At 45.8% G+C, this 27,713-nt stretch overlaps 2 protein-coding genes and 1 pseudogene across 12 annotated transcripts; 2 read left to right on the top strand and 1 right to left on the bottom strand.

Moving 5' to 3' along the window:
• Nucleotides 1–945: 945 nt before the first annotated feature.
• Nucleotides 946–5,446, top strand: LOC123139096 (U-box domain-containing protein 21-like; annotated as a pseudogene).
• A 3,820-nt stretch (nucleotides 5,447–9,266) lies between these two features.
• On the bottom strand, nucleotides 9,267–13,781 carry LOC123136571 (uncharacterized). Of its 10 annotated transcripts, XR_006467083.1 has the most exons (6): nucleotides 13,592–13,781; nucleotides 13,315–13,507; nucleotides 11,288–11,350; nucleotides 10,980–11,135; nucleotides 10,387–10,826; nucleotides 9,267–10,271 (listed from the first exon to the last, which is right to left on the bottom strand). XR_006467083.1 is itself a non-coding variant. In XM_044555980.1 (2 exons), the coding sequence occupies exon 2, from the start codon at nucleotides 10,192–10,194 to the stop codon at nucleotides 9,526–9,528; it is 669 nt and encodes a 222-aa protein (XP_044411915.1). In that variant the 5' UTR covers nucleotides 10,195–10,271; nucleotides 10,387–10,849; the 3' UTR covers nucleotides 9,267–9,525. The 10 variants fall into 10 exon arrangements, 1 of the variants encoding a protein (XP_044411915.1); XR_006467084.1 differs by having other exon boundaries at nucleotides 11,288–13,507; XR_006467082.1 differs by lacking the exon at nucleotides 10,980–11,135 and having other exon boundaries at nucleotides 12,350–13,507.
• A 440-nt stretch (nucleotides 13,782–14,221) lies between these two features.
• Nucleotides 14,222–16,015, top strand: LOC123133960 (uncharacterized). 2 transcript variants are annotated; one of them, XR_006465446.1, is made up of 3 exons: nucleotides 14,225–14,315; nucleotides 14,573–14,726; nucleotides 15,291–16,015. XR_006465446.1 is itself a non-coding variant. In XM_044553333.1 (2 exons), exons 1-2 carry the CDS (start codon nucleotides 14,698–14,700, stop codon nucleotides 15,688–15,690), a joined length of 429 nt encoding a protein of 142 aa, XP_044409268.1. In that variant the 5' UTR covers nucleotides 14,222–14,697; the 3' UTR covers nucleotides 15,691–16,015. The 2 variants fall into 2 exon arrangements, 1 of the variants encoding a protein (XP_044409268.1); XM_044553333.1 differs by having other exon boundaries at nucleotides 14,222–14,726.
• Nucleotides 16,016–27,713: the final 11,698 nt, after the last annotated feature.

Here is a 27,713-nt window from a genome sequence, read left to right as displayed (position 1 = left end):
CAGAATGGACCGAATCTTACTAAGTTTGTCATGAATCCCATCCTGAAGAAGGTAAAAACCCATTGCGAACATCGGGATGTTTGTAAGGTAGTCGTTTATGAGTACCGGTCATCCCTCGAGGCCAGTAGTTTACCCTGCCATGGCTCTACTCTTGCCGCAGTTTTCTCCACCACAGGCTGGAGCTCACTCATGGTTATTGCCCTTGATGATATGGGCATCCCTAGGTATTTGATTGGGATGGACCCCAATTCGCAGTTCATCATGTGTGCCGCCCTAAGTTGAGACTTAAGGTCACCTCCCTTGACTATCGCCTCACGCTTTGAGAAATTAATTTTTAGACCCGACATCTCCTCGAAGCACATCAGTAGAAATTTAAGGCTCATAATTTCCCTCTCAATTTTTTTTATAAAGATGAGCGTGTCATCTGCGTATTGGAGGTGCAATATTCTATTGGGAAACGCTGCATGGAAAACAAAAAAAATTCTACGCACATGCAAGATCTATCCATGGAGATGCATAGCAACGAGGGGGAAGAGTGTGTCTACGTACCCTCGTAGACCGTAAGCGGAAGCGTTTAGTAACGCGGTTGATGTAGTCGAACTTATTCGCGATCCAATCGATCGAGTACCGAACGTACGGCACCTCCGCGTTCAGCACACATTCAGCTCAGTGACATCCATGCCTTCTTGATCTAGCAAGACGACAAGGTAGTGGATGAGTTCCGGTAGCACGACGGCGTGGTGACGGTGACGGTGAAGTTATCTCCGGAGGGCTTCGCCTAAGCAAATATGACCGAGGGTGTAAACGGTGGAGGGGGCGCCGCACACGGCTAAGAGATTATCGTGGTCGTTCTAGGCGCCCCCTCCCATATATATATATATATATATATATATATATATATGTGTGTGTGTGTGTGTGTGGGGGGGGGGGGGGGGGGCAGCCAGGATGCGCCCCCAAGTAAGCCGAATCCTACTAGGGGTCCCTTCCCAAGTGGCGCCCCCTTACCATATTTGCCGGAGGGGGAAAGGAAAGGGGGAGAGGGGAGGAAGGGGGAGGCCGAATCCCCCCCCTTTCCTTTCTCCCACTTGGTCAGCTGCCATAGGGGGTGCGCCGCCCGTTGTGGGCTGGTGTTCTCCCCTCTAATGGCCCAATAGGCCCATTACCCTCCCAGGGGTGTCTGGTACCCCCTCCGGTATACAATGACTACCCGGTACAATCTGAAACACTTCTGGTGTCCGAATACCATCGTCTTATATGTCAATCTTTACCTTCGGACCATTCCGGAGCTCCTCGTCACGTCCGTGATCTCATCCGGGACTCCGAACAACATTCGGTCACCAAATCATATAACTCATATAACACTATATCATCAACAAACCTTAAGCGTGCGGACCCTACGGGTTCGAGAACTATGTAGACATCACCGAGACACCTCTCGGGTCAATAATCAATAGCGGAACCTAGATGCCTATATTGGATCCTACATATTCTATGAAGATCTTTATCGGTCGAACCTTATGACAACATACGTAATTCCCTTTGTCCATTGGTATGTTACTTGCCCGAGATTTGATCGTCCGTATCTTCATATGTAGTTTAATCTCATTACCGGCAAGTCTCTTTACTCGTTCCGTAATACATCATCTTGCAACTAACTCCTTAGTCACTATGCTTGCAAGGATTCTTATGATGTGTATTACCGAGAGGGCCCAGAGATACCTCTCCGATACTCGGAGTGACAAATCCTAATTTCGATCTATGCCAACTCAACAAACACCTTTGGAGATACCTGTAGAGCATATTTATGATCACCCAATTACGTTGTGACGTTTGATAGCACACAAAGAATTCCTCCGGTATCCGGGAGTTGCATAATCTCATAGTCGAAGGAATATGTATTTGACATTAAGAAAGCAATGGTAATAAACTGAACGATCAATATGCTAAGCTAACGGATGGATCTTGTCCATCACATCATTTTCCTAATGATGTGATCCCGTTATCAAATGACAACTCATGTCTATGGTTAGGAAACATTAACCATCTTTGATCAATGAGCTAGTCTAGTAGAGGCTCACTAGGGACACGGTATTTGTTTATGTATCCACACATGTATTTAAGTTTCCGGTCAATATAATTCTAGCGTGACTAACAAACATTTATCATGATTTAGGAAATATAATAATAATCATTTTATTATTGCCTCTAGGGCATATTTCCATCATATTCTTTCAGGGATAATGCCCTGAGCCACCTCAGATATATACCCCGCCGCCTTGGCACGGTCGAGAATTGATGCAAGTGCATCTGCCAAGATGTTAAACAAAAGCGGGTATATAGGATCCCCTTGTCGGACTCCTCTCTTATTTCTGAAGAATGCCCCTACCTCGCCATTAATATTAACTGCCGTATGTCCCCCTTGTACTAGTTTCCGCATCCAGCTAATCCAGAGTGGGTCAAAGCCTTTTGCCTTAAGGACCTCCTCCAGAAATTCCCACCGCACTCGGTCATACACCTTCTCGAAATCTATTTTAAGCATGAACACCCCTTCCTTAGCGGTATTGATTTCATGTAGGACCTCGTGTAACCGCAATCCCATCTAATATACTTCTCCCTCGAATAAAAGTTGTCTGGTTTGGGTCAATGATTTTATTTGCCACCGGCGACAGGCGTGTCGCAAATCCCTTGGTCAGTAGCCGGAAGCTGACATTGATTAGTGTTATTGGACGGAATTGTCGAATGTTATCCGGCCCGTGAACCTTAGGAAGTAGTGCCAGCACCCCATAGTTAAGCCGCTTGACGTCAATTCTACCAAGGATGAACTCTTGCACAAAATTAAAAAACTGAGGTCCCACCATCTTTCAGAATCTTTTGTAGAAGATTACCGGGAACCCGTCGGGCCCCGGTGCTTTTATTCACCCTCATGTTATTTAAGCTGTTGGTCACCTCGACTAGAGTAAAGGGGCGCAATAATGCATAGTTGTCCTCCCTCGAAAATTTTACCAAATGAACCGGCAATAAATGATCATAGACAGGTTATCTTGCAGAGTTGTTCTGCGTTGTGGGAATTATTACATGGGTATTTTTCTTCACACTAATTGTGCGGATAGTTTGTTTCGCTATTTGCTCGGTTGGGGAAAAGGTTTCATCCGACTGGATTATATTGCCTGATGGTCTCTTCGAACGGATCATTGGAAGTCTCTTGCATGCGCCCGAAAGATTCGTGGTGTGGTCATAGGGATTTGATGAGGCAGTTTAGAATGCTCCTTGCTTCCGTGCTTGGCCTCTCTTGCTAGTACTCCCTCCATTCCTAAATATAAGTCCTTTTAAAGATTCTAATATGGACAACACACGGAGTAAAATGAATGAATCTATATTCTAAAATAATCTATATACATTTATACGTAGTCTTTATGAAAATCTTTTAAAAGATTTGTATTTAGAAACGGAGGAAGTATGAAGAGTAGTCTTTATTATTAAAGGGGATCTACCGTCGTCATGATGTTTGGACCACCCCCTCGCATCTAAGATCGCTACTTCTCCAGGATCATTGTAAACAAGTACGATCACTACTCCCCCCCCCCCTCGCGGAAATATTCTTTGGTTACTGGTTGTATATACACCTTATATAAGCTTTTTTTAATAACTAAAAAAATTTCAAAATAGTTAAGAACTATTTTTAGAATAAACTTGACTTACTTGCGCGCTATTATATAATTTTTCACAAAAAATAAACCAACGCTGACTTCATAGCGAAAAAGACAAAAAGTATTTGCTATTATAGGTCACTATTCATGACATTTTGACTAAAAAATTGTCTTTTTTGAAAAGAAGTCAAAAAGAAATCTTCTTTTTGTGGAACTTTTCTCACAAGTACAATGAAAGGTTAAGTTTATTTCGAAAATATTTTCAAAAAAATTCTATTTTTTATTAAATTACTTATTTTTTTCATATAGGGTGCATATGTACGCATAGACAAACATCCGCGGCCTTCCCCCGTACGAATAATCCATCGGATACAAAACAACTGCCCACTAACGCACGTTGCGCGCCCGGTCACCCCTCGCTCCCGTTTCTATCGCGTGAAAAGTCGCCGCCGCTCTGCCCACGAACCTTCGCACCAGAGCTCCCAATCCGTTGCCGCGTGCCACGCATGGCTAGTGACGAGTGCAGAAGGCGGACGCCGGGAACGACGAGGAGCTGGCGCACTTCCGGTGCCCGATCTCGCTCGAGCTGATGAAGGACCCGGGCATGGCGCTCACGGGCATCACCTACGACCGGGAGAGCGTGGAGAGGTGGCTGGTGCGGGGGTGCGGCACCTGCCCCATCACCGGCAGCCCTGTGTGGCTCGCCGACCTAGTCCCCAAAAAACGCCACGCGCCCACCTGATCCAGGACTGGTGCGTCGCCAACCGAGCCGAGCGGGTGCCCACGCCCAAGGTGCCCGTCGCCGAGGCCGACGCGGCCGAGGTGCTCGCCGCCAGGCGCGGGAACGTGGCGACCCGCGGGCAGTTGGCGGCCCGCCAGGGCCAGGGCCATCGGGAAGGAAAGCGACCGCAGCCGCCGGTGCCTCGCGGCTGCTGGCGCCGCCCGCCAGCTCGCCTCGGCTTTCCAGAGCCTCGCCGGTGAGCTCGTGGAGGGCACCAGCGCCGCAGTATTAGGCGCACTGGGGAAGATCTTGGCGGCCCTTACTGTGCTCTGCCCGCTCGACGACGAGGCCCGGCATTGCATTGCCTCCCCGGCGTCTCGCAAGATCTTCGTCTAGGTGCTCTCCCACGGTGAGCTCAGCCGCGCGGGCCAGCGCCGCCATCGTCCTCCGGGAGCTCGCCTCGTCCGCCGACCAGCACACTGTTGACGTCATCTCGAGGATGCCCGGCGTGTGCAGCGCGCTCGTCGGCCTCGTCAGGAACCCCGTGTCCCCTCAGGCCACCAAGGTCGCGCTCGTCACGGACTACTACCTCGTCTCCGGCAGCTACCGCGCGGCCGCCAGCTTTGCCGAGCTAGGGACAGTATTCGTCGTTGTGGAGCTCCTCGTGGACGCTATCAAGGGGACGAGCGAGAAGGCACTGGTCGTGCTCGACGGCGTCCTGTGCGCCGACACCGGCCTCGAGTCCACGCGTGCGCACGCGCTGGTCGTGCCGTTGCTGGTCAAGAAGATGTTCCGCGTGTCCCACATGGCCACGGAGTTCGCCGTTTCCGCGCTCTGGCGCCTCTGCCGTGCCGTGGACACCGGCACCGCGCGTGCTCCGACGAGGCGCTGCGTGTGGGCGTCTTCCAGAAGCTGCTCCAGGTGGGCTGCGGCGGCGTGACCAAGGGCCGGGCCAGCGAGCTGCTCAAGCTGCTCAATGGTTTCAGGGGCAACGTAGAGTGCATCGAGACGGTGGACTTCAAGGGGCTCAAGAGGCCATTTTTGATCGGGAAAATTTTGTTTTTACCACTCTAGATTTTACCAAATTTTCTTATACCACTCTAGATTTTGACATTTCACTTTTGTCACTCTTAGTTTTTGACAATTATCACAATTGCCATTCCCGTGGCAAAAGCAAAACTTTCAGAGTGAAAATTGTGATAATTGTCAAAAGCTAAGAGTGGCAAAAACAAAATAAAATTATTTTGATTTTGCCACTGAATGGCAATTGTGATAATTATGAAAAAATAAGAGTGGCAAAAGTGAAATGTCAAAATCTAGAGTGGCATAAGGAAAATTGGCAAAATCTAGAGTGGCAAAAACAAAAATTTCCCTTTTTGATCGGTGTAGATGCTGAATTTTTAGCATCTGCTTTCACCCTTGTTTAGATTGTTTTGGGAGCTAGATTAGATGTGTGGATAAAACATACTCCAGGATGACTAGAGTTTTGTATTTACACCATAACTGAATACTCGCATACAAAATGATCAACACAAAAGAGAACTGAACATTGTCTAATTGCTGTCATGTTTATTTGTCTTTGCAATTTTAAAGTTATTTTGTGTTATTTACGATTTTGAAGTGATCCTCACATTACAGAATTCCATGAAGAGCTGGGAAACATAAGTCTATTTTTGGGGTCATCATGATTTCGATGAACTCCTATATGCCTCTTTCTCTGAATAGAATGCTCTAATTTTGGGGTCTTCATGTGTATTGCCGCTTGAATCATATTCAGTTCCTCTCTCTACACGTTTGGAAATCGATCATGCATAGCAAGAAATAGACAATCTATTTTTAATTAAGATGTCCATAAAAAACAGTTAGTTGTGAATTTTTGAAATACAGAGCAAGATATGTACCCTTGCCGTCTCCCTAAAGAAATGATGCCCTTTGTGAATTAGGTCAATCTCCAACACCATAGTTACTACTCCCTCCGTTCGGAATTACTTGTCTCGGAAATGGATGTATCTATAACTAAAATACATCTAGATACATCTATTTCTGCGACAAGTAATTCCGAACGGAGGGAGTATTTAGTAGACCAACAATATGCTCTTATCATATTTGCATATCCTTACTATATATTTTTATTAAAGAAAGGATACAAGTATGATGGAGAGGAGCTTAGAATCTATTCTGTGCGCACATCTTCATCCACTGTTGCGTCTCTTTTCTCTTGTACTCAACTCACTCCTTTTCCACAGAGGCTCAACTAGGTGAAGGACCTGGGCCTGTCACTCATGGACATACTGGTTCATGCATATCAGAGGCAACACTTACCCTGCTTCAACAAAATGATCACACTAGGGCGTTGGAGCATTTGTAATCATGGAAATATCTTCATATTTGATGGAGACAATGTTAGTTCAATACATGTTCTAGGTTACATTGGTTATACACATGACTACCCCATACGAGATATACAACAGGAGTTGGTGATTGCTTCTAATGTTTTGAAGAAGTGGCCAAGTGATAGTTAGAGCAAAATGATCAACAATTGAATTGATGAACAATGATAGAGCAAAGATGGATGAATTTCATGGATGTGGAGAGGAGGAACGACCGGGCCGGAGAAAGCCGCTTTTTCTGGATGCAAGGAAGGTAGTGAAAAAGATGATGACATAGGAAGTTAAGGACACACTTCTAATTTGTAAAATACACATTAGGGGTCTCTCCTACTATTTCACCTTAAAAAAAAATACATGATAGAGAAAGCAATGGGAGAAAGAATTGGTAGTTGGCATTGTATGAATGAATATCCATCATGTTTGGCATACACTTTTAAATTAGAACAACGACCGGTGCATACATTTTTTAAGTCCCGTAGCAAAGCATGGCATTCAACTAGTTGGTGTAGAAGGGGCGAATATGATGCCTCAATTACTCTGCCCACTTATGCCACTTAGCCTAAATGACGTTGTCCCAGTGACACGTGTATAGTTGATATGATAAATGGACGATTTTGATCATGTGACAGTTGCGACTCCTCGGTTATGTATAAAGAAAAAGGAGGGGGGGTACCCAAATCCTCCCCATGCGACCACACACCTTCTCCCATGCCGTTGTCATGGCAGGAGATAGGACTCGCGCACTAGGGAAGAAGAAGACGAAGAAGAAGGTTGTGTCTTCCTCCACCGCACTCTCGCCAGGCTGTATTCAGGGCGATTGACTTCCATCCTCGGTGATGGAGGAGGAGCTGGACGAGCTCATCACCGACGAGATGTTGTCGGTGGATTGATGAAGGATTCCTTCGCCCGGTGAGACAGAGCCGAACAGGGAACTCAAAGAGCGGGTACTCCTTGTTTCTCGCATTCGTCGTGGATTTTCCCTGCCTCTGAATCCCTTACTTCGAGCTTTCCTCGGATACCATGGCGCTGAACAACATCACCTTCCTCTGAATTCCATAGCATTTATGTCTAGCTTCGTATCTCTCTACTAGAATTTCCTTGATACTAGACCACATTGGGGCTTTTTAAATATACTTTTAGTTGTAGAACCCAGAGTATGAAAAAAGATAATCTAAATGCCGAGCCTACAAATGTAATTCAAATGTGTGGTGGGTTAGGACTTCAAGTAAAAAAGAAAGCCACTTTGACATGAGGTGGCCTGACACTCTGAAAGGGTGGCAACGCACTTGGTTCTATTGTAAAGATGTTCCCATGCCCGACCGCGGTTGTTGTATGTGAGCACGACGGGGTAAAAATATGGAGTTGCTCCGGAAAAATTGCGACACATATAAAGATATAATACATCATTTTTTAAACATAATATAGACGCAAACACTCATACATATGCATATACACTCATCACTATAAACGCACGCACGCACACCCTACCCCTATGTGCACATCACCGATACATCATCTTGAAATCGACGAAGTCCCTACAGACACCTTCGTAGTCAGCAGGAACGTCTCCTCCCACTGAACCCATGTCACCCGAAGGCTTGAAATAATTCAAGAAAACCCAATCACCAATGCCAAGTCTAGTACTTGAACCCAAGTGGTCTAGGGATACACTGCCCTCCTAACCATCCAACAACCGTATAAAGATATGATAAAGCATTTGTTGGGATGCTCTTAGACATCAAAAGTACTTCTCTGATCTCGAGCTCAAATGCTCCTTGTTTGAACAGTAAATTCGAGAGAGAAAACAGGAAACAATTTCAAAAAATTCTGGAAATTTTTGTGTGGCAAACTTTAAGGCATGTTTCAAGTGCATGCAAAGTTTCATCATGAGATCACATTGGTGGAGGTCATGGTGCAAACAACAAAATCAGAGCTCCTAAATGCGATTGAAAGTAACATTTTCAGAGCATCGATTTTTTTTACCATGCCTTCCACCAATGTGATTTCATGATGAATTTATGTATGCACTCCAAACACTCCTTAATGTTTGCCACACAAAAAAATCAGGATTTTTTTAATTTATTGTTCATCTACGAGCATTTGAGGTCAACATTAGAAACTCTGTGTCCCTTAGACATGCTTTAGCTTATCTCTCCAGGTGGGTGGCTAGTTCGTCACGATTGAGATAGGATATAGCACCAGTTTGATATATACCGACCAGTTTGATGAGCAGCACTAATACATCAGATTGACGTGCTGTACTCATGCATTGTACTACAATCCAGGCTCATACTGACTCTACAACAATGGCCAGGCAGTTCACCAACAAGAATATAACTGCATTGGCTCATCAACTGTGGTTGATCGGAAGTTCCAGTATTTTGCATCTAAAGTAAAATTAACAAATCACAGAAAACCATACAACATTCAATGTGAAATCTACCAAACTGAATAAACCAATGTAACGTGTAAATGATATGCAACACACTAAATGACAAGTCAAATAGCTAATTAATTTACTCAAGTGTACCTCATTAGCATCAACATAAGTAGTATACAATATTCTAGCAGACTAAAGATTGAAACACTACACTGGGAGTTCCATTCAATAAAAGTTTAGAGCAGCAAATTCCTACAACTCAACACCAGCCACTCAGCCTCAGCACCAGGCTCACCCACAACGCCAGCAACACCAGCCACGATTCTAGAAGGCAAGAAATGAAAGCACTACTACATTGGGCGTTCCAAGTTTAGAGCAGTAAAAATACTACAACTCAGACTCATCCTCAGCACCAGCACCAGGCTCACCGACACCAACAACACCAGCACCATCACCAGGCTCACCGACACCGACAAGACCAGCACCAGCACCTGCCCCAGCACCTGCACCTGCCTCATCCTCATGCCGGACGTCTTGCACCTCATGGAGCCTACGAATGCTTTGAAGTTGTTTCTGCATGGCCGGTATCAGAAGGGGTAAACGAAGATATGACACTGTTTCACTTCCTTCAGAATTGTAGAACTGACCCTCAGACCTAAAGTACACAAAGGGCTCCATCCTGTGGGCATTTCGATTCCTCGGAAAATCAATGAACTGAAGCGCCTTGACAAGTTGCTTCTGTTCTGCAGTGAAGTCCTTTTGACCACTAGCTCTAACTAAGTGTAGTTCAGTGAGCAAAGCAATCTGGTCCTTGTTCAGGCAGGTCTGAATAGCATTGCTCGTTGGAACAATGTAACTCTTAACGTTGTAGTTATATGTCGTCATGAGGAGGGAATTGCTTGCAATCCTAAGCAGCCAATCATCTACATATGGCAGATTCAGTAATATGCTCCTCATCTCTGGCTTTTCAATCACAAGACGTATATGCTCATGTAAGTCTTTGTAGACACCAGAATACTCTGGAATTTGAAGTACAGCGCCATGGACATGGAACATTGGCCGATGCAGATTATACTGGTCCTGATCTTCAATGATATTAAACAAGTCCTGGACATCTTCTGGAACAGCTTCACCTAATTATAAGACAAATTAATTAATCTAGGTTAGGACAAATGAATGTGGCACGAGATGCAAACAGTTTTTGTAAGAAAGGAAAATAGGCTGTAAAAGTTAGTACACAAAGATTACCTTCGAACAAGCTCTGAAATATTAGAAGGGCCGACAGATAGTTATTTCTTTGAGCTTGTCGCAGTGCAGCTCCTTTGAGGTTGCGGACAATGGTAACATTCCTCAATTTGATTTTACCAAATGAGGTCACAACCACATTGTTGCGGTCACAACCACATTGTTGCGGTCAAATGCAGTAAAACACACCCCATCCAGATCATTTATTTCAAGAGACTTAAGCATGCTCTTCATGAGCAGCCTGCACTGGGGAGATGCAAGTTCATAGATGACCACTGGGTCAACTTCACCAGGAACACACAAATAACCATTTTTGACTGTGGCTCCATTAAGTTCAATAACCATCGGAAATATGTCTGTGTATTCGTCCAGGGGCATTGCATCGTCTACATGATGCCCATCATCAAAGATATACATGCCATAAGCAATGAATGAGGATGCTCCTGGAGAATAAGATAATAAGCATTCAGCATGCTGGGCCAAATGTTTTCCTTGTTTTAAGTTGGCTCTACATGTAACTAAGCATAGGCTTGTTAAATAAAGAGCACGCGAGTTAAATAAACCATATAGTACAGCTTAAATAAAGGAATAATAACCGGTCAGCTTCATGTTCGGATTATACTAGTGGATATTGAGAAAAACACATCCCACGTGCATGTGCATGCCTCACACTTGCACATTCAGCGTACTCAATTAACCACGGTGTACAGGTGCACGATGCCAAACGCGTGGATCTATGCAATATCCAGCACCTATGCATTGTTGAGATTAGTTACTATAAGACTTTTAATGCACTTAAAACATCAACTAAGCACCAATGCACTGGAAGTGGCCTTATATGTTCAAATTCCTACATATAGATAAGTGAAGAAAACTAAATGGCAGAAACGGGATGAAACCTTACCGTTGTGAACAGGCTCAAACTCACGACGCATGTCAGCAAGCTATTGATGTCGTTTCAATTACCCTGTTAAGATCAGTTACAAGATATCAGCCGCTGGTGTTTAAATCATTCAAAAATAAACAGATAAGAGACTTTAGAGGGAAAATACAAACTTTCACCAAAAATTGCACCATTCGGAGGGAAATTTTTAGACATCATACACATAACTTTAAAGACAGAAATGCACCAAACAGTCCTGCCTTAGTACTAGCAGCAAAAATTAAACTATAGCAAGAAACATTAGTAAAAACTAAACTATAGGAAGAAACATTTGTATAAAGATCATGCGGTTCAAACCATTATAGGATCATCTGCAAAATCAATTTACTAATCTTCACAGGACAAGACTCATTCAAGCTAGAAAACAACTAAAAATCTAGAGATGCAGTATATCAATATAACAGCCTACATGATCCAATAGAGCACCTTTTGCAAACCAAGATCCATTGATCTTCTATAAGCTAGGAACAGTGCATGCATGCATCAGTAGTCACAAAAGGTTGTTACTACTCCATCACTGCATCAGAAACAATGCACACAGACACACCTACACATGCTCAACAACTCTTTTTCTTTCGGTTGGAAAAGCCTTGTGCTTCCCCTGTTTTGCAAAAGCTGCTCTGCTAATAGATATAGACAGCCTAAATCACAGGGTCATCTCCAAAATCAATTTACTAATCTTAGTAGGACGAGATCCATCGAATCTGCACCAATTCATTCAAGCTAGCAGACAATCATAGGATCAGATGCAGTATACCAATGGAACACCCTACATCTACATAGCACACACGTTCAACCTGGACAACGAGGCCTGCAGCCATCCTCTACAAACAACTGTTATTCCTCATACGATAAGAAACCCTAGATTACCGCGGCTACATTGCGGAGTATTCCTCGGCTGAGATTACCGCGGCTACATGGCGGAGTATTCCTCGGCCAAGAAACCCTAGATTACCGGGGCGGAATGGGACGGGAAGCAACCTTATATTACCGGGGACGAGCAGATGATGCGGAGGTACGTACTGGGTCTTTCCGGCCGGGGAAGGTGAACGGCGGCGCGTGGAGGAGCTGCGGGAGGCGGCGGGTCGAGAAGGTTGCGAGCGCGTTGTCTCGCCCGTCGCATACCCTTCCGCGAGGATTTTCTCTCGCCTTCTCTAAGGGAAATGCCGAACCGTGGATTCGATCAGCCGTACGCGTGGGATCAGGCCATCAGCGGGCTGGGTTGGCAGCCCAACATGTGCTCCTAAGAAAAGACCCCTTAGGTGACGAACGTTCACCAGTTGGGGTGGTATTTTCGAACGATTGCTGGCCTCTTTTTTTTTAAAGCAAAAAAAATACGATTGCTGGCCTTCTTAGTTATGAGTGGGTAATAGTTTCTTTAGAGCGACAAGGCAATTTCTGTCACAGAATTTTTCATTTAGTACTGCCACCATTTTATCGTGTCTTGGAAACAGCAGTCATTAAAAGGGGTTCGTTTGCCACCCCTCATCCAGGGGAGGGTCGCTGAACAGGATTTCTGTAAGAAAAAACTTTACTTCTCCCTCGTTTCTAAATATATGGCATTTTGGAGATTTCAATAAGGACTACATACGAGTGTAGATTTATTCATTTTGCTTCATATGTAGTTCATATTAAAATCTCTAAAATGGCTTATACTTAGGAACGAGTAAATTGATATAAGTAAGATCTACTCATGCATGTATGGAAGGAAAATAGAACCTTCTCTATGCATAAACTGCAATTAGGCTGGCTTTTTAAAGAAAAACAATAAGAGCAAGTTAATTGGGCAGTTTTGCCTCTCATGAAATTTGATCCCACTCAGCATCTTCCTCGATTGGAAATATTTTTTTTGGCTGTGCAAACGGAAGCGAGGGAGTAAGATGAATATATAACGCCAAAACTATTAAGATCTTATGATAAATAAAAAGTGTCCTTCGATGTAAGTAAGATCTAAAATAAAAAATTATCATTACATCGATCAACCTTACCGGTTTGATGGATCGACGAAAAAATACCAACCAGATGGGCGACGACTGTGCTCCTATTCCCCTTCGTATATCAATGAAAAAACACAATGAAAATTAAGAAGAATACAAAAAAATGTTCGATATTAGATTTATAGACAGATCGATCTTGCCGACGATTAATTTTCAAGGATCGCCTATCCGGCTATCCCCCTGCCTAAATGATGTAAAACAAAAGTAAGATAATAAAGAATAGAAGATAAGATATAGAAAACTTAAAAAGAAGAAATCTCGATCTTACCGACGTAAAACATACCATCCAATGAGAAAGTCTGTGGAAGAACACGAAGGCTCGGTATAATCGAGGCATAAGAGCGAGCCTGCCCCGGATGGTTGATGACATGGCGCTTGTTCAACGGAATAAGTGCCTCTTCTCTTGTTCTTCTCTCCAGGATGAACGAAAGAAGGGTCTGTTCTCGAGGAGAGGGTTGGACGCTTTGCGGGGAGGGGCGAGGCCCACGGTTCCGCTCTATTAATAGGGGAGTAAAATGCATCAGCCGTCCCTGAACTCGCTGGCAAGGACCAAAACGGTCCCTAAACTCTGAAACTGATCCAATACGATCCCTAAAATTGTAAATACGATGTCAGTACGGTCCTGGAACTTGTGCGACCAGTCCTCGGCTACGCATGTGCGTACTGCTCGCGTACGCCGCGACGTCCAGGTCAGCTACAGACAAGTTCGCGGGCAACCGCTGCCAGTCCTGGGTGTTTTTGCGTTCGCCGCCCCCAGGATCTGCTTTCATCAGTCATCCGCGTCGCATGTTCCTCTTGTCAGACCAGAAGTAATCGACCTTGGAGTCTTGGATAGCGGCGGCCGCCTGATGATCGTCGGCAGGTCCAGCACGTGAACGGCTCAGGGACGGCAGAGGAACGAAGCAGCTCGCCGCCGCATCTTCCAACGGTGCTCTGCGGCGCCGATGAGTGCTTGATACGGCGGCTGGTTGAGGTTGCGGCTCCGACGTACAGTAAGTCAAAATTATCCAGGTGTGGCATGGTTTTATTCTTTTATGTGAAGATCGAGTCATTCCCAAGTGGATTAAGTAATGATTTCTAGTTCCCCTATGTCTGCTGTTTGATTTCATGGAATTTCATACGCATCATGCTAGGGCTCATTGAATATTGGGTTCCTGAAAGTGAATTGAGCACTGGCCATGTTTGATCATAGGGGATTAAGCACTCTTTTTGGTGAGCGACTGACTTGCTTAATTATACTCTGTTTCAGGGAAAGAAAGCCCGTTTTTCACTCGTGGGGAGGCTGCAAGGCAACAAGCTTGGGAAATGCAGAATAACCAAGAGGACACAAACTACAACAAGTAGTTCAACGGCAGAGGAGGAAAGGTTAGATTCATGCCAGAGAAAGAAGCCAATGAAAATAGGTGCGTCTTCCAATCAGACCAGGGTCACCAGGCTAGGCTTCAAGAAACCTAGAAGGGTTAGCATGTTTGATGAATTTAGGTGAGAAGAAATATGTCGTCAGAAATGGGGATCTTCATGACTTTTGTGTTTTTGCTTATGATCGGGCGCAGAACTTGTAATGGCTATGTTCTGTTTATGATCATTGTGCTGATCATAAGACTACTAAATTTGTAAACATGCTATGTAATGTTCAGGTTCAACACTTATGCTTTGACATGTTCACTTCATATATGTGTACTGGCAAGAGTTTAGTGCAAAAGTTCACGGCATATATGTGTTATCACTGTCAAAAATCATTACGGTACATGTTCAGTGCAAGGATAGTTCACAATATAGCTGTCTGGGATAGTTCACATAAATATGCCAGATAGCAAATTCCACTCCCATTGGAACACAATGTGGTTCACAAACACAAGATAATTTGCAAACAATGCTAGTGCAACAATACTAGCTCAGACTGCCAAGTTCAGTACTCTAAGATATACATATAACTGGAATTAACATACTGTCGTCTTGATGCCCAGCGATCCCGACGTCGCGCCAATTGCTCGGCTCCAGCCACTGAACTGGATCCGCCGGCGGCAACACTTCAATTTCATGCAGACTCCAGAACAGAGGTGCACTTCTCCGGCGTTGAGAAACACAGCCACAGGTCGTGCGGTGGGCACGGGTCATGCACACCTCGCACGGCAGGACGCCGCACCGCTTCCCCATGGCGGCCACAAGTGCGTCCGCCTTCATCAAATCGCCACCATCTCCATCAGCACGTGCCCACGGGACATCCATGGACGGCGTCCGCGCGAGGAGCACATGGCCTGTCACTGGGCGGAGACAGGGCTCTCCCCGCCGCGCCACCTCCGCCCGAGGAGCAAGCTGCGGCTCGGGCCACCGGCGGAGACGGGTGGGGGAGGCACGACTTGGTAGCCACCGGCGACGGGAGGTGGATAGGCGCCGAGGTTGCTGCCGTCGCCGTCGACGGAACTATGTGTCACGGTGGCGCCGCCCATCGCCCATCGTGCGGGATCATTCGTGGTGGACCGCTATTTGGGGAAGCTAGGAATTGCGGCTTGCTTTGACCAGGAGACGACCAGATTTTCTGACCGCGGGCCCTCTTTGTTGACATGGCTGACGTGCACGTCGCCGCGTACGCGAGAAGTAGGCGCATACGTAGCTCAGGACTGGTTGCACGAGTTGCAGGGCCGTATTGACATCGTATTGTCAAGTTTAGGGATCGTATGGAATCAGTTTCAGAGTTTAGGGACCGTTTTGGTCCTTGCCAGCAAGTTCAAGGACGGTTGATGCATTTTACTCATTAATAGGGGCATCGGTTTCCGATTTTTCTGGGCTGTTTTCGCATTTTGAAAAGGCACCTGATTAATAATAAAATACTAATACTGCTACCACCACGCGGTGACGTTCGGGAGAGGCCTGCTAACGTGCCTCGTTGATGTTGGATAGCTGGCAGTAATTAAAGCGTGAGCAAGAACGCAGTAATTCTAGCGGACTTTGAAGATTGCATGCGGCCCGACGAAGTCAAGTTTAAGCGGCTCCATCTATGGGCTAGGGTTCCAAATCTCCCATACAACCTGCGTGATGATACATGGGGGAAACTGATCGCGCAGCAGATCGATAAGGATGCCACCTCAATCCAGTTTGATCACGTGGGGGGCTTCTTGCGAGCGCGGGTATCCATTGATGTCAGCAAACCTCTTAGGAGGTGGATTTTGATAGATTCTGCAAAGAGAAAGAAGGTTGATCTCTACGACATACAGTATGTGCAAGTCCCTCACTTTTGCTTTTCTTGTGGTCGTTTGGGCCACTCTGAGATCATGTGCCCAACACCGGGTCCTCGAGATGACAAAGGTAATCTTCCTTTTGGACCAAAGCCGAGGGCACCAGAACAACGGGGGAAGGCTACGTCGGCGGACAGCTCAAGTAATGAGCAACACACGGAGCCGGGTAGCCAACGAGAGTCCAAGAATTCTTCCAACATCGGCAAAGGTGATGAGGTGACCTCCCCTGCAAAGGAACGTGCAAATATCAAGAGGAAGGGAGCCCCAAAACAGGTCTACCGGCGGGTGGAACACTCTCCTCTCCTGATAACAGATGGTGTAGCTCCTGGGAACATTGACCATATGCAAGATGAGGACGCAAATGCATCAGCACTCGGAGATGGGCAAGAGTTAGAGCGGGAAGCAAAGAAGAAGAAACCCACACCTGAGAATTCGGCAGAGACTGCAGGGCAGTCCTGCCCGTCCCAATGAGCTGCATAGCTGGAACTGTCCGGGGGCTTGGGAACCCCGAGGCAGTTCGAGAGCTTCGCAATATTGTGAAGCAAGAGTTACCCCTCCTACTCTTTGTCATGGAAAATAAAATATCAGCGAAAAGAGTAGAGAGCCTGCAACATTCGCTGGGATTTACAGGATGTTTTGCAGTTAATAGCACGGGATTGAGCGGCGGCATCGGACTATTTTGGTCCCGAGATGTGGATGTCGAGCTCAAAAATTTCAGTTCCGCCCACATTGATGTGATGGTGCGGAGGACAGACCAAGTTTCGCCAATATGGCGGTTTACGGGGTTCTATGGAGCCCCAAGAGTGGAGAATCGTCATCATAGCTGGCGGTTCCTTCAGACCCTGCATGACATACAACACTCCGCGTGGCTATGCATGGGCGATTTCAATGAGACTCTCTACGCCACTGAACACTTCAGTACCTCGGCCAGGCCGGAGTGGCAAATGAGAGCGTTCCGAGAGGTCGTCGATGAGTGTTCCTTCCAAGATCTTGGCTGGTCCGGGGTGCCTTACACCTGGGACAACCGGCAGGGGGGAAATACAAATGTTAAAGCTCGTCTGGATCGAGCATTTGCTAATGAAGATTTCAGGCAGCTTTATGGTCATATTGGAGTAATGCATGTTTGTGCAGCTGAGTCGGACCATTGTTTCATCGTTGTAAATTTGAACCAGCTGCCAAATAGGTCTCGCTCGAAGCGTCAGTTCCGGTACGAGAACGTTTGGCAGCCACACATTGATTATGAACACCTAGTTACAGAAACTTGGCGACGGAGCCAACGGGGACCGGGACTGTGGGGGGTGGCTGATTCACTTGGTGAACTACAGAGAACACTTGAACCATGGGGAGCAAGGGAGTTCGGATGTCTAGCCCGGACAGTCCGACAACTACAGCAGCATCTTGACAGGTTGCGACGGCAATCTGTTGGCCGGGGTCCTTCTGAAGAAGAGAAGAAAACAATTATCAAGCTCAGAGAAGTGCTCAGGCAGGAGGAAATTTGGGCGCGGCAACGATCTCGAGTACCTTGGCTACGAGAGGGTGACCGCAACACGGGGTTTTTTCACGCACAAATGAAAAAGCGACAACGAATGAACCGCATCGCTGGCCTACAGCGAGCTGATGTCTCGGTGTGTGCAAACGTAGATGAGGACAAGGATGAGGTTCAGAACTTCTATCAACAGCTATACGAGTCCCAAGGGGCATCAGACTATAGCGTGTTGTTATCGCATGTTCCTAGCAGGGTAACACCGGCTATGGGAGAGTTTCTGGATAGACCATACAAAGCTGTTGAGGTGCGCACAATATTATTTCAGATGTCACCCTCTAAGGCGCCGGGTGTCGACAGCTTCACAGCAGGTTTTTTCCAGCGGCATTGGGACTTGCTCCACGATGATGTAACACAAGCAGTCCTCGGATTTCTTAATGGGGGAGATCTTCCAACAGGTCTAAATGACACCTCGATCACTTTAATACCTAAGGTACGACACCCCCGGTCTATCTCTCAATATCGACCCATCGCTCTTTGCCCCGTGCTTTACAAGATAGCAGCTAAGGTTATTACTAACCGTTTGCGGAGCGTGATGGATGAGCTGATTAGTGATGAACAAAGCGCTTTTGTCCCCGGACGCCTGATAACGGACAATATATTGGTTGCTTATGAGAGCATTCATACAATGAAGCGGAGGAAGAAGGGGAAGAATTATATGTGCTTTGTTAAGCTAGACATGATGAAAGCTTATGATCGAGTGGAATGACATTACCTGGAATCCATTCTGTTGAAACTGGGCTTTAGCGTCATTTTTGTTCGACTGATAATGAAGTGCGTTACCTCGATGCGCTTCACAGTTCGCAATGGAGAATTCCTACCATATTTCACCCCTTAAAGGGGCCTGAGGCAGGGGTGCCCTGCGTCACCGTTTCTGTTTCTTCTGTGTGCGGAAGGACTGTCTTTATTGCTCAACTCGTATGGTGGATGCATTGACAGGGGAATCCGTGTGAGCTCCAGATCACCTTGGGTTAATCACTTATTGTTTGCTGACGATTGCGTGATTTTATGAAAGCAGATAGTCAAAGTGCAATGAGACTCAATGACATCCTTCACATCTACGGGGAGGCATCGGGACAGAGCGTAAATCGTGGAAAAAGCTCAGTATTTTTTAGTCCCAATACTCACCAGATTCGTGAGGCAGTTAAGATTTTGCTTGGTGTTCCTGTTGAGGCTTTTGGCGAGCGCTATCTTGGCCTGCCCACAGCAATAGGCAGGATCACCAGTGGCACCTTCATTTATATGGCTGAACGGGCGCGCGCGAGCATGCAGGGATGGTCGGAACGATTATTAGCCTGTGCTGCTAGAGAAGCGCTCCTAAAATCCATGATTCAAGCAATTCCTACCTTTAGCATGTCATGTTTTCTTCTGACCAAGAAAGTTTGCAAGAATCTGACATCAGGTATGGCAAAGTTCTTTTGGAGTAGTTCCATTGATCGGCATTCTATGCATTGGATATCATGGAATAAACTAGCTACACCGAAATGCAAAGGTGGAATGGGTTTTCGTGATCTCTGCTTCTTCAATCTAGCTCTTTTGGGGAAGCACGGGTGGCGCTTTATGACTAATCCCAATTCTCTATGTGCTCGAGTTTTGAAAGGCCGCTATTTCCCAGATTGTGAGTTTCAGGTTGCCACAGTACCCAAAGCCGCATCTGCGACTTGGCGTGCCATCATTGCCGGTCGAGAGGTGCTCGATGCTGGCCTCATCAAACGAGTGGGCACCGGTTCCACCATATCTATATGGGAGGACCGATGGATTCCGTCGACAGTATCTATGACTCCCATGTTGCGACCTCAAAATACAACTGTCGAGTTGGTTAGTGAGCTGATCGACAATGACAATTGGACATGGAAGACGGAGTTAGTTCATGAACTGTTTATCGGTCCCGATGCACAAGCTATTCTGAATATACCTTTGCGTCAGGGGGGCGGTGATGATTTTATGGCATGGACACATGCAAAATCTGGCATCTACACGGTCAAATCGGCGTACCAGTCTCTAGTGAACAAAAAAGAGCGCTTTGCTCTCAAAGAAGGGACGGGTATCAGATCTTCAACTGATAACACAGAGCTATGGCGTGCCTTATGGAAACTTAATGTGATCCCTAAAGTCCGGGTCTTCTATTGGCGAGTCTTGAGAGGAATCATTCCGGTGGAATGCACCTTGAAGCATTGGCATATTCAGGAGCTCGGAAGATGCAAAATCTGCATGGCTATGGATGAGGATTTGGCTCACGCACTCATACACTGCTCGCATGCAAAGCAATTCTGGGTGCAAGCTCAATAGCTATTTGATTTCTCTATATCGAAACTACACCCAAGCACTTGGTCACGTGACATTTTATGTGACCAGTTTTTCTCAGAGAAGCAGCGAGCGATCACAGTCACAGTGATGTGGGCGATCTGGCATTCTCGGAATTGCCTCACACATGATCAAGAGAAACTCGACCCCTCTACTTCTATGAGACGAACCAAAGAAGATCTTGCGATCTTGGATATACCCCGGCAAGAGCTCAAAATCCTGCTAGGGTACGGATGGCGGCCCCTTGATGGAACGATCATCAAAATAAACACCGACGCAACAATTCATCTTGATGGCGGCAATGGTGGAGCAGGGGGGGTGGCGCGATCGGTTGGTCGCCTCTTGGAAGCATGGAGCAAACCCCTTGTGGGTGTTACGGACCCTTTTATAGCTAAAGCCATGTCTGTACGGGAAGGCGTGCGCTTTGCGAAGCTCAGAGGCTTTCAGGAGGTGATCATTGAAACAAACTGTCTGGAGGTTGTGGAACTCTGGAAGAATCGTCAAATTCCTTCGCGGTTGTGGCACCGTTGTTTTTTGAGATAGGAGAGCTAGCTACTACTTTTTATTAGTTTGATATTATTCATGTAATCCGGTCAGCAAACTATCCAGCTCATCTCTGTGCCAAGCGTGCTTGCACACTCAGTATGACTGAAAGTTGGCTGGAAGAGACCCCTAGCTTCCTGGTGAGTAGCCTGTTGGCTGACGATCCAGCGAATGCTTTCGTTTGAATAAAGCTCTCACTATTTGCCCGCAAAAAAATGTTGGATAGCTCAGTGTCTCTAGTCTTCAACAATGGAGCAGTTCACATGTTGAAGGTGGACATTATTCAGGGTATTACTGTTGAACACCTCTCTGAGTTTGTCTCCCTTTGGAAGAGGGTCTCACATGTCCACCTTGACGTCAACACGCCCGACACTATCACTTGGAAGTTCACTACTAACGACCACTACTCGGCGGCGGCGGGCTATAAGGCGCAGTTCTATGGCCATACTGACACGGCCATGATTCCGACCATTTGAAAGATTTGGGCGCCTCCTAAATGCAAGTTCTTCGCATGGCTGGCAATCAACAATAGAATTTGAACGACAGACAGGCTTCAGCGTCGTGGGTGGCCAAACTGTAACCTTTGTCCACTATGCAAGCAAGTTTAGGAGTCGGCGGCACCTTCTATTCCAATGCCGATACACTATCAGAGTTTGACGTATGATCAAAGATTGGCTTGATCTCCATGATGTGCACCCTTCCGATTGAGTGACGCGACTTCCGTTAAAGAGTGGTGGAGCCACAATGCTAACAAGAAGACCCAATCACGAAGACCGCTTGATTCCTTGATGCTGCTAATCTCTTGGGAGTTATGGAAAGAGAGGAATGCACAAATCTTTTGTAATAATGCCGTTCCGGTGGGAGTCGACGTTGCTAGGATTAAAGAGGAGACCTTACTTTGGAGCATTGCAGGAGCAAGGCATTTGAATAACATAATGCCGTGAGAGTGATTGTTGTAATTCGGCCTTAACCTCTAAAATTTCTCTATTAATCAATGAAAATGGCAAATCTTTTGCCTAGTTTCAGAAAAAAAGTGGAGCTGGAGGGATTGCAAGAACTCCTATCGCTTTTTTAGCAGCTTGGAGCAAACCGTACCTAGACGTCACTGACCCACTTATCGCTGGCTGAGGCTTTAGTTATGCGAGATGGTGTCATTTTGGCTAAGCTTGAGGATTTTCGTGAGTGGTGATGGAAGTGGACTGCTTAGAGGTTGTAAACCTCTGGGACCTGCGCAGCTTTTCGCGCTCACTAGTAGCACCGTTACTTTTAGAAATTGAAGAGCTAGCTTCGTCATTTTCTTCTTATATTATTCAACATGTAATAAGAAATGCCAACACCTCCATCCACTTGTGTGCAAAACATGCTTGTACACTGAGGTGATGGTATGTTGGATGGACTCTCCCCTCCTATGTACAGCTCCGCGTGACTGTGAGTCGGGTAGTTTTCTTTCTTCCTATCAAAGAAAAAAAGCGATCTCGCCAGGAGAGTTCATAGGGTGTCTTCCTTCCGCTCATGACCTCGGTGTTCGGTGGTGAGGGTGGGTGGATTGGGGGGATCCCTGCGTGTGGATAGTTTTAAGTCAAAGTTGCTTTGTGTTTAGGTTGTTCAATCGTCTTTGGCTTCGGCGGGGGCGTGGCGGTGCTGAACAAAGATTCTTTAGATCCTTCCCCGATAAGGCGATCGGCGCTATGATTGGGTATGGATTTGAAAACTAGTCAGTTCAAGCAAGAATGTTGTGGCGACAGCAACATCCTTGTGGTGGACTTGTGTCTTCGGGCTCTGCCGTTGCGACAATGTTTGCTTCAACACCGACGCAGAGCTTGGGATCTAGTCTGGGAGTGGATGCAGATTGTGGTCTGGATCGACGACGTCTGGAAGATGGTGGATCGTGTGCCAGGTTCATGGTTCGTGGATGGCAGATTTGTTTTCCTACTCCGACGTCTTAGTCGTGTGGGGGTGTCAAATTTGGAGTTTGATGACATGTCCGGAGTGTTGCCTCAGTCTGAATCTTCAACGGTATGACAATGGTTTCACATGTGGTGAGTCACCTTGGAGGTACGCAAAGCTGCATAGCAGCGATGGAGCCACATCGAGCTCGGGTGAGAAGGTGATTTGTCATGTTTTTTTCCTTTGGTGACTGCTATGGCGGTGCCAGAGACAGGTGATGGGCGTTGGTGTCAAGCTCAAAGGATTCTTCAGTCTTAGTTGTAATTTTCTTTCTTGGCTGGTGTTCCTTTGTGCAAAGACTAGCATGTTTCTATCTTTTCAATTTTTTAAGGTTGGTGTTTACATGACTTGTACTATAATCTTTATTATGATATAAATGAGACACGTATTACCATGCAAAAAAAAAACATCCCCATTAATTGAGCTCTTAATTGCCGAGTTTATTACCCTCCGAAATATTTTGCTGAGTTTAATTTTTACCCCTAACTCTTTTTGAAAGTTTAGTACGCCACTACATGTGCACACCCATGAACCAAACAAAATCCAACCACACCCGCGTCCCTCTTTGAGGCGACACATGAAATCTAGCTTTCCCTTGTCATCGGACCTCCCTCGCATCCCTCCCAATCATCGTCGCCAAGGGACACTGGCGGGCAAAGCCCGGACAGTGTCAGCGGCGACAAGGCTCTCTTGAGTGGGGTGGCTCCTCCTCCCTCCCCTTGACATTGAGGTTTCGCCCAGTGGTGTTCATGGAGGCGCGACATGGCGAGGTCCCAATGGCGGCTCTGCTCAGCGGCAGTGATGGTGGGTTGAAGCTTTGCCTGCTGGTTACCCAGGTGTAGGTGCTACTTCTTGAATTTGCATTGATTTTTTCCTTGAAGATGAAAGGGTGATGCAACAAAGTAGAGATAAGTATTTCACTCAGTTAAGAACCAACATATCAATCCAGTAGGAGGCACAAGCAACTACCCAATATATGCACATGCATAAACTAACAAACACTTGCACTCAATGCGAAAAAGGGGTTGTCAATCCCTTCACGGCCACTTGCAAGAGTGAGATCTAACAGAGATGGATAAGTAAAAGGCAAAATAAAGTAAATATAAATAAATTGCAACAAGGTATTTTTAGGGTTTTTGGTTTATAGATCTGAAAATATATGGAAAATAGACCCGGGGCCATAGGTTTCACTAGAGGCTTCTCTCTTGAATAAAGCATACAGTCGGTAAACAAATTACTGTTGAGCAATTGATAGAAAAGCGCAAAGTTATGACAATATCTAAGGAAATGGTCATGAATATAGGCATCACGTCCGTGAAAAGTAGACCGACTCCTGCCTGCATCTACTACTATTACTCCACACATCGACCGACTCCTGCCTGCATCTAGAGTATTAAGTTCACAAGAACAAAGTAACGCCTTAAGTAAGATGACATGATGTAGATGAAGGAAATATGCCCTAGAGGCAACAATAAAGTTGTCATTTATATTTCCTTATATCATGATGAATATCTATTATTCATGCTAGAATACTATTAACTGGAAGCTTGATACATGTGTGGATACATAGACAAAACAGTGTCCCTAGTATGCCTCTACTTGACTAGCTCGTTAATCAAAGATGGTGATGTTTCCTAACCATAGACATGTGTTGTCATTTGATGAATGAGATCACATCATTAGGAGAATGATGTGATGGACAAGACCCATCCGTTAGCTTAGCATAATGAACGTTAAGTTTTATTGCTATTCCTTTCTTCATGACTTATACATATTCCTTTGACTATGAGATTATGCAACTCCCAAATACAGGAGGAACTCCTTGTGTGCTATCAAACGTCACAACGTAACTGGGTGATTATAAATATGCTCTGCAGGTGTCTCCGAAGGTGTTTGTTGGGTTGGCATAGATTGAGATTAGGATTTCTCACTCTGAGTATCGGAGAGGTATCTCTGGGCCCTCTCGGTAATGCCCATCATGATAAGCCTTGCAAGAAATGTGACTAATGAGTTAGTTGTGGCATGATCCATTACAGAATGAGTAAAGAGACTTGCTGGTAACGAGATTGAACTAGGTATGATGATACCGATGATCGAATCTCGGGCAAGTAACATACCGTTGACAAAGGGAATGACGTATGTTGTCATTGGGGTTTGACCGATAAAGATCTTTGTAGAATATGTAGGAACCAATATGAGCATCCCGGTTCTGCTATTGGTTATTGACTGGAGATGTGTCTCGGTCATGTCTACATAGTTCTCGAACCCGTAGGGTCCGCACGCTTAACGTTCGATGACGATTTGTATTGTGGGTTATGTCTTTTTGGTGACCGAAGATTGTTCGGAGTACCGGATGAGATCACGGACATGATGAGGAGTCTCGAAAGGGTCGAGCGGTAAGGATTGATATATTGGACGATAGTATTCAGACACCAGAATGGTTCTGGAATGTTTCAGGTATTTTTTGAAGTACCGGGAGGTTACCGGAACCCCCCTGGGAAAGTAATGGGCCTCATGGGCCGTAGGGGAGAGAGGAGACAGCCCACAAGGGATGGCCGCGCCCCCCATGGGGGTCCGAATTGGACTAGGGGAGGGGGCGGCGCCCCCCTTTCCTTCCCCTCCTCCCTCTCCTTTCCCTCTTTCCCCCTTCGAAAGAAGGAAAAAAAGGGGGGCGAATCCTACTAGGACTAGAGTCCTAGTTGGACTCCCCTCTCCTTGGCGCACCTTTGGTGGTCGGCCTCCTCCCCTCCTCCTTTATATACGGGGGAAGGGTGTACCCCAAAGCACATCAATTGTTCTCTTAGCCGTGTGCGGTGCCCCCTCCACAGTTTACTCCTCCGGTCATAGCGTCGTAGTGCTTAGGAGAAGCCCTGCGCGGATCACCTCACCACACCGTTGTGCTGACAAAACTCTCCCTTGACCCTCTGCTAGATCAAGAGTTCGAGGGACGTCATCGAGCTGAACGTGTGCTAAACTTGGAGGTGTCGTACGTTCGGTACTTGATCGGTTGGATCGTGAAGACGTTCGACTACATCAACCGCGTTAAACTAACGCTTCCGCTTTAGGTCTACGAGGGTACGTGGACACACTGTCCCCCTCTCGTTGCTATGGATCTCCTAGATAGATCTTGCGTGATCGTAGGATTTTTTTGAAATTGCATGCTATGTTCCAGGTCTATGCGTAGATGATATGCACGAGTAGAACACAAAGAGTTGTGGGCGATCATAGTCATACTACTTACCACCAACATCTTATTTTGATTCAGCGGTATTGTTGGATGAAGCGGCCCAGACCAACCTTACATGACCACGTTCATGAGACCGGTTCCACCGACAGACATGCAACTTGTTTTGCATAAAGGTGGCTGGCTGGTGTCTGTTTCTCCAACTTTAGTTGAATCGAATTTGACTACGACTGATCCTTGTTAAAGGTTAAAACTGCACACTTGACGAAAAATCATTGTGGTTCTGATGCGTAGGTAAGAACGGTTCTTACTAGAAGCCTGTAGCGGCCATGTAAAACTTGCAACAACAAAGTGAGGATGTCTAACTTGTTTTTCCAGGGCATGTTGTGATGTGATATGGTCAAGACATGATGTGATATAATTTGTTGTATGATATGATCATGTTTTGTAAAAAGTTATCGGCAACTAGCAGGAGCCTTATGGTTTTCGCTTTATTGTATGAAATGCAATCGCCATGAAATTGATTTACTTTATCACTATGCGGTAGCGATAGTTGTAGAAGAAATAGTTGGTGAGACGACACGACGCTATGATGGAGATCAAGGTGTCAAGACGGTGACGATGGAGATCATGACGGTGCTTTGGAGATGGAGATCAAAGGCACAAGATGATGATGGCCATATCATGTCACATATTTTGATTGCATGTGATGTTTATCTTTTATGCATCTTATTTTGCTTAGTACGGCGATAGCATTAAAAGATGATCCCTTACTAAAATTTCAAGGTATAAGTGTTCTCCCTGAGTATGCACCGTTGCGACAGTTCGTCGTGCCGAGACACCAAGTGATGATCGGGTGTGATAAGCTCTACGTTCACATACAACGGGTGCAAGACAGTTTTGCACGTGTGGAATATTTGGGTTAAACTTGACGAGCCTAGCATGTACAGACATGGCCTCGGAATACTAGAGACCGAAAGGTCGAACGTGAATCATATAGTAGATATGATCAACGTAGAGATGTTCACCATTGAAGACTACTCCATCTCACGTGATGATCAGACATGGTTTAGTTGATTTGGATCACGTGATCATTTAGATGACTCGAGGGATGTCTATCTAAGTGGGAGTTCTTAAGTAATTTGATTAATTGACCTTTATTTTATCATGAACTTAGTCCTAATAGTATTTGCAAATTTTGTTATAGATCAATAGCTCACGATGTAGCTCCTCGTTTATTTTTTGATATTCTCCTGGAGAAAAATAAGTTGAAAGATGTTAGTAGCAATGATGCGGACTGGGTCCGTGATCTAAGGATTATCCTCATTGTTGCACAGAAGAATTATGTCCTTGATGCACTGCTAGGTGACAGACCGATTGCAAGAGAAGATGCAGACGTTATGAATGTTTGACAAGCTTGGTATGATGACTACTTGATAGTTTAGTGCATCATGCTTTACTGCTTGGAACCAGGACTTCAAAAATGTTTTGAACACCACGGAGCATATGAGATGTTCCAAGAGCAGAAATTGGTATTTTAGACTCATGCCCATGTCGAGAGGTATAAGACCTCTGACAAATACTTTGCCTACAAGATGGAGGAGAATAGCTCAACAAGTGAGCATGTATTCAG

This window comes from Triticum aestivum, chromosome 6B (genome assembly GCF_018294505.1).
Source record: "Triticum aestivum cultivar Chinese Spring chromosome 6B, IWGSC CS RefSeq v2.1, whole genome shotgun sequence".
Taxonomy (NCBI): Eukaryota; Viridiplantae; Streptophyta; class Magnoliopsida; order Poales; family Poaceae; genus Triticum; species Triticum aestivum.
This window is presented reverse-complemented; position numbering and strand designations above follow the sequence as displayed.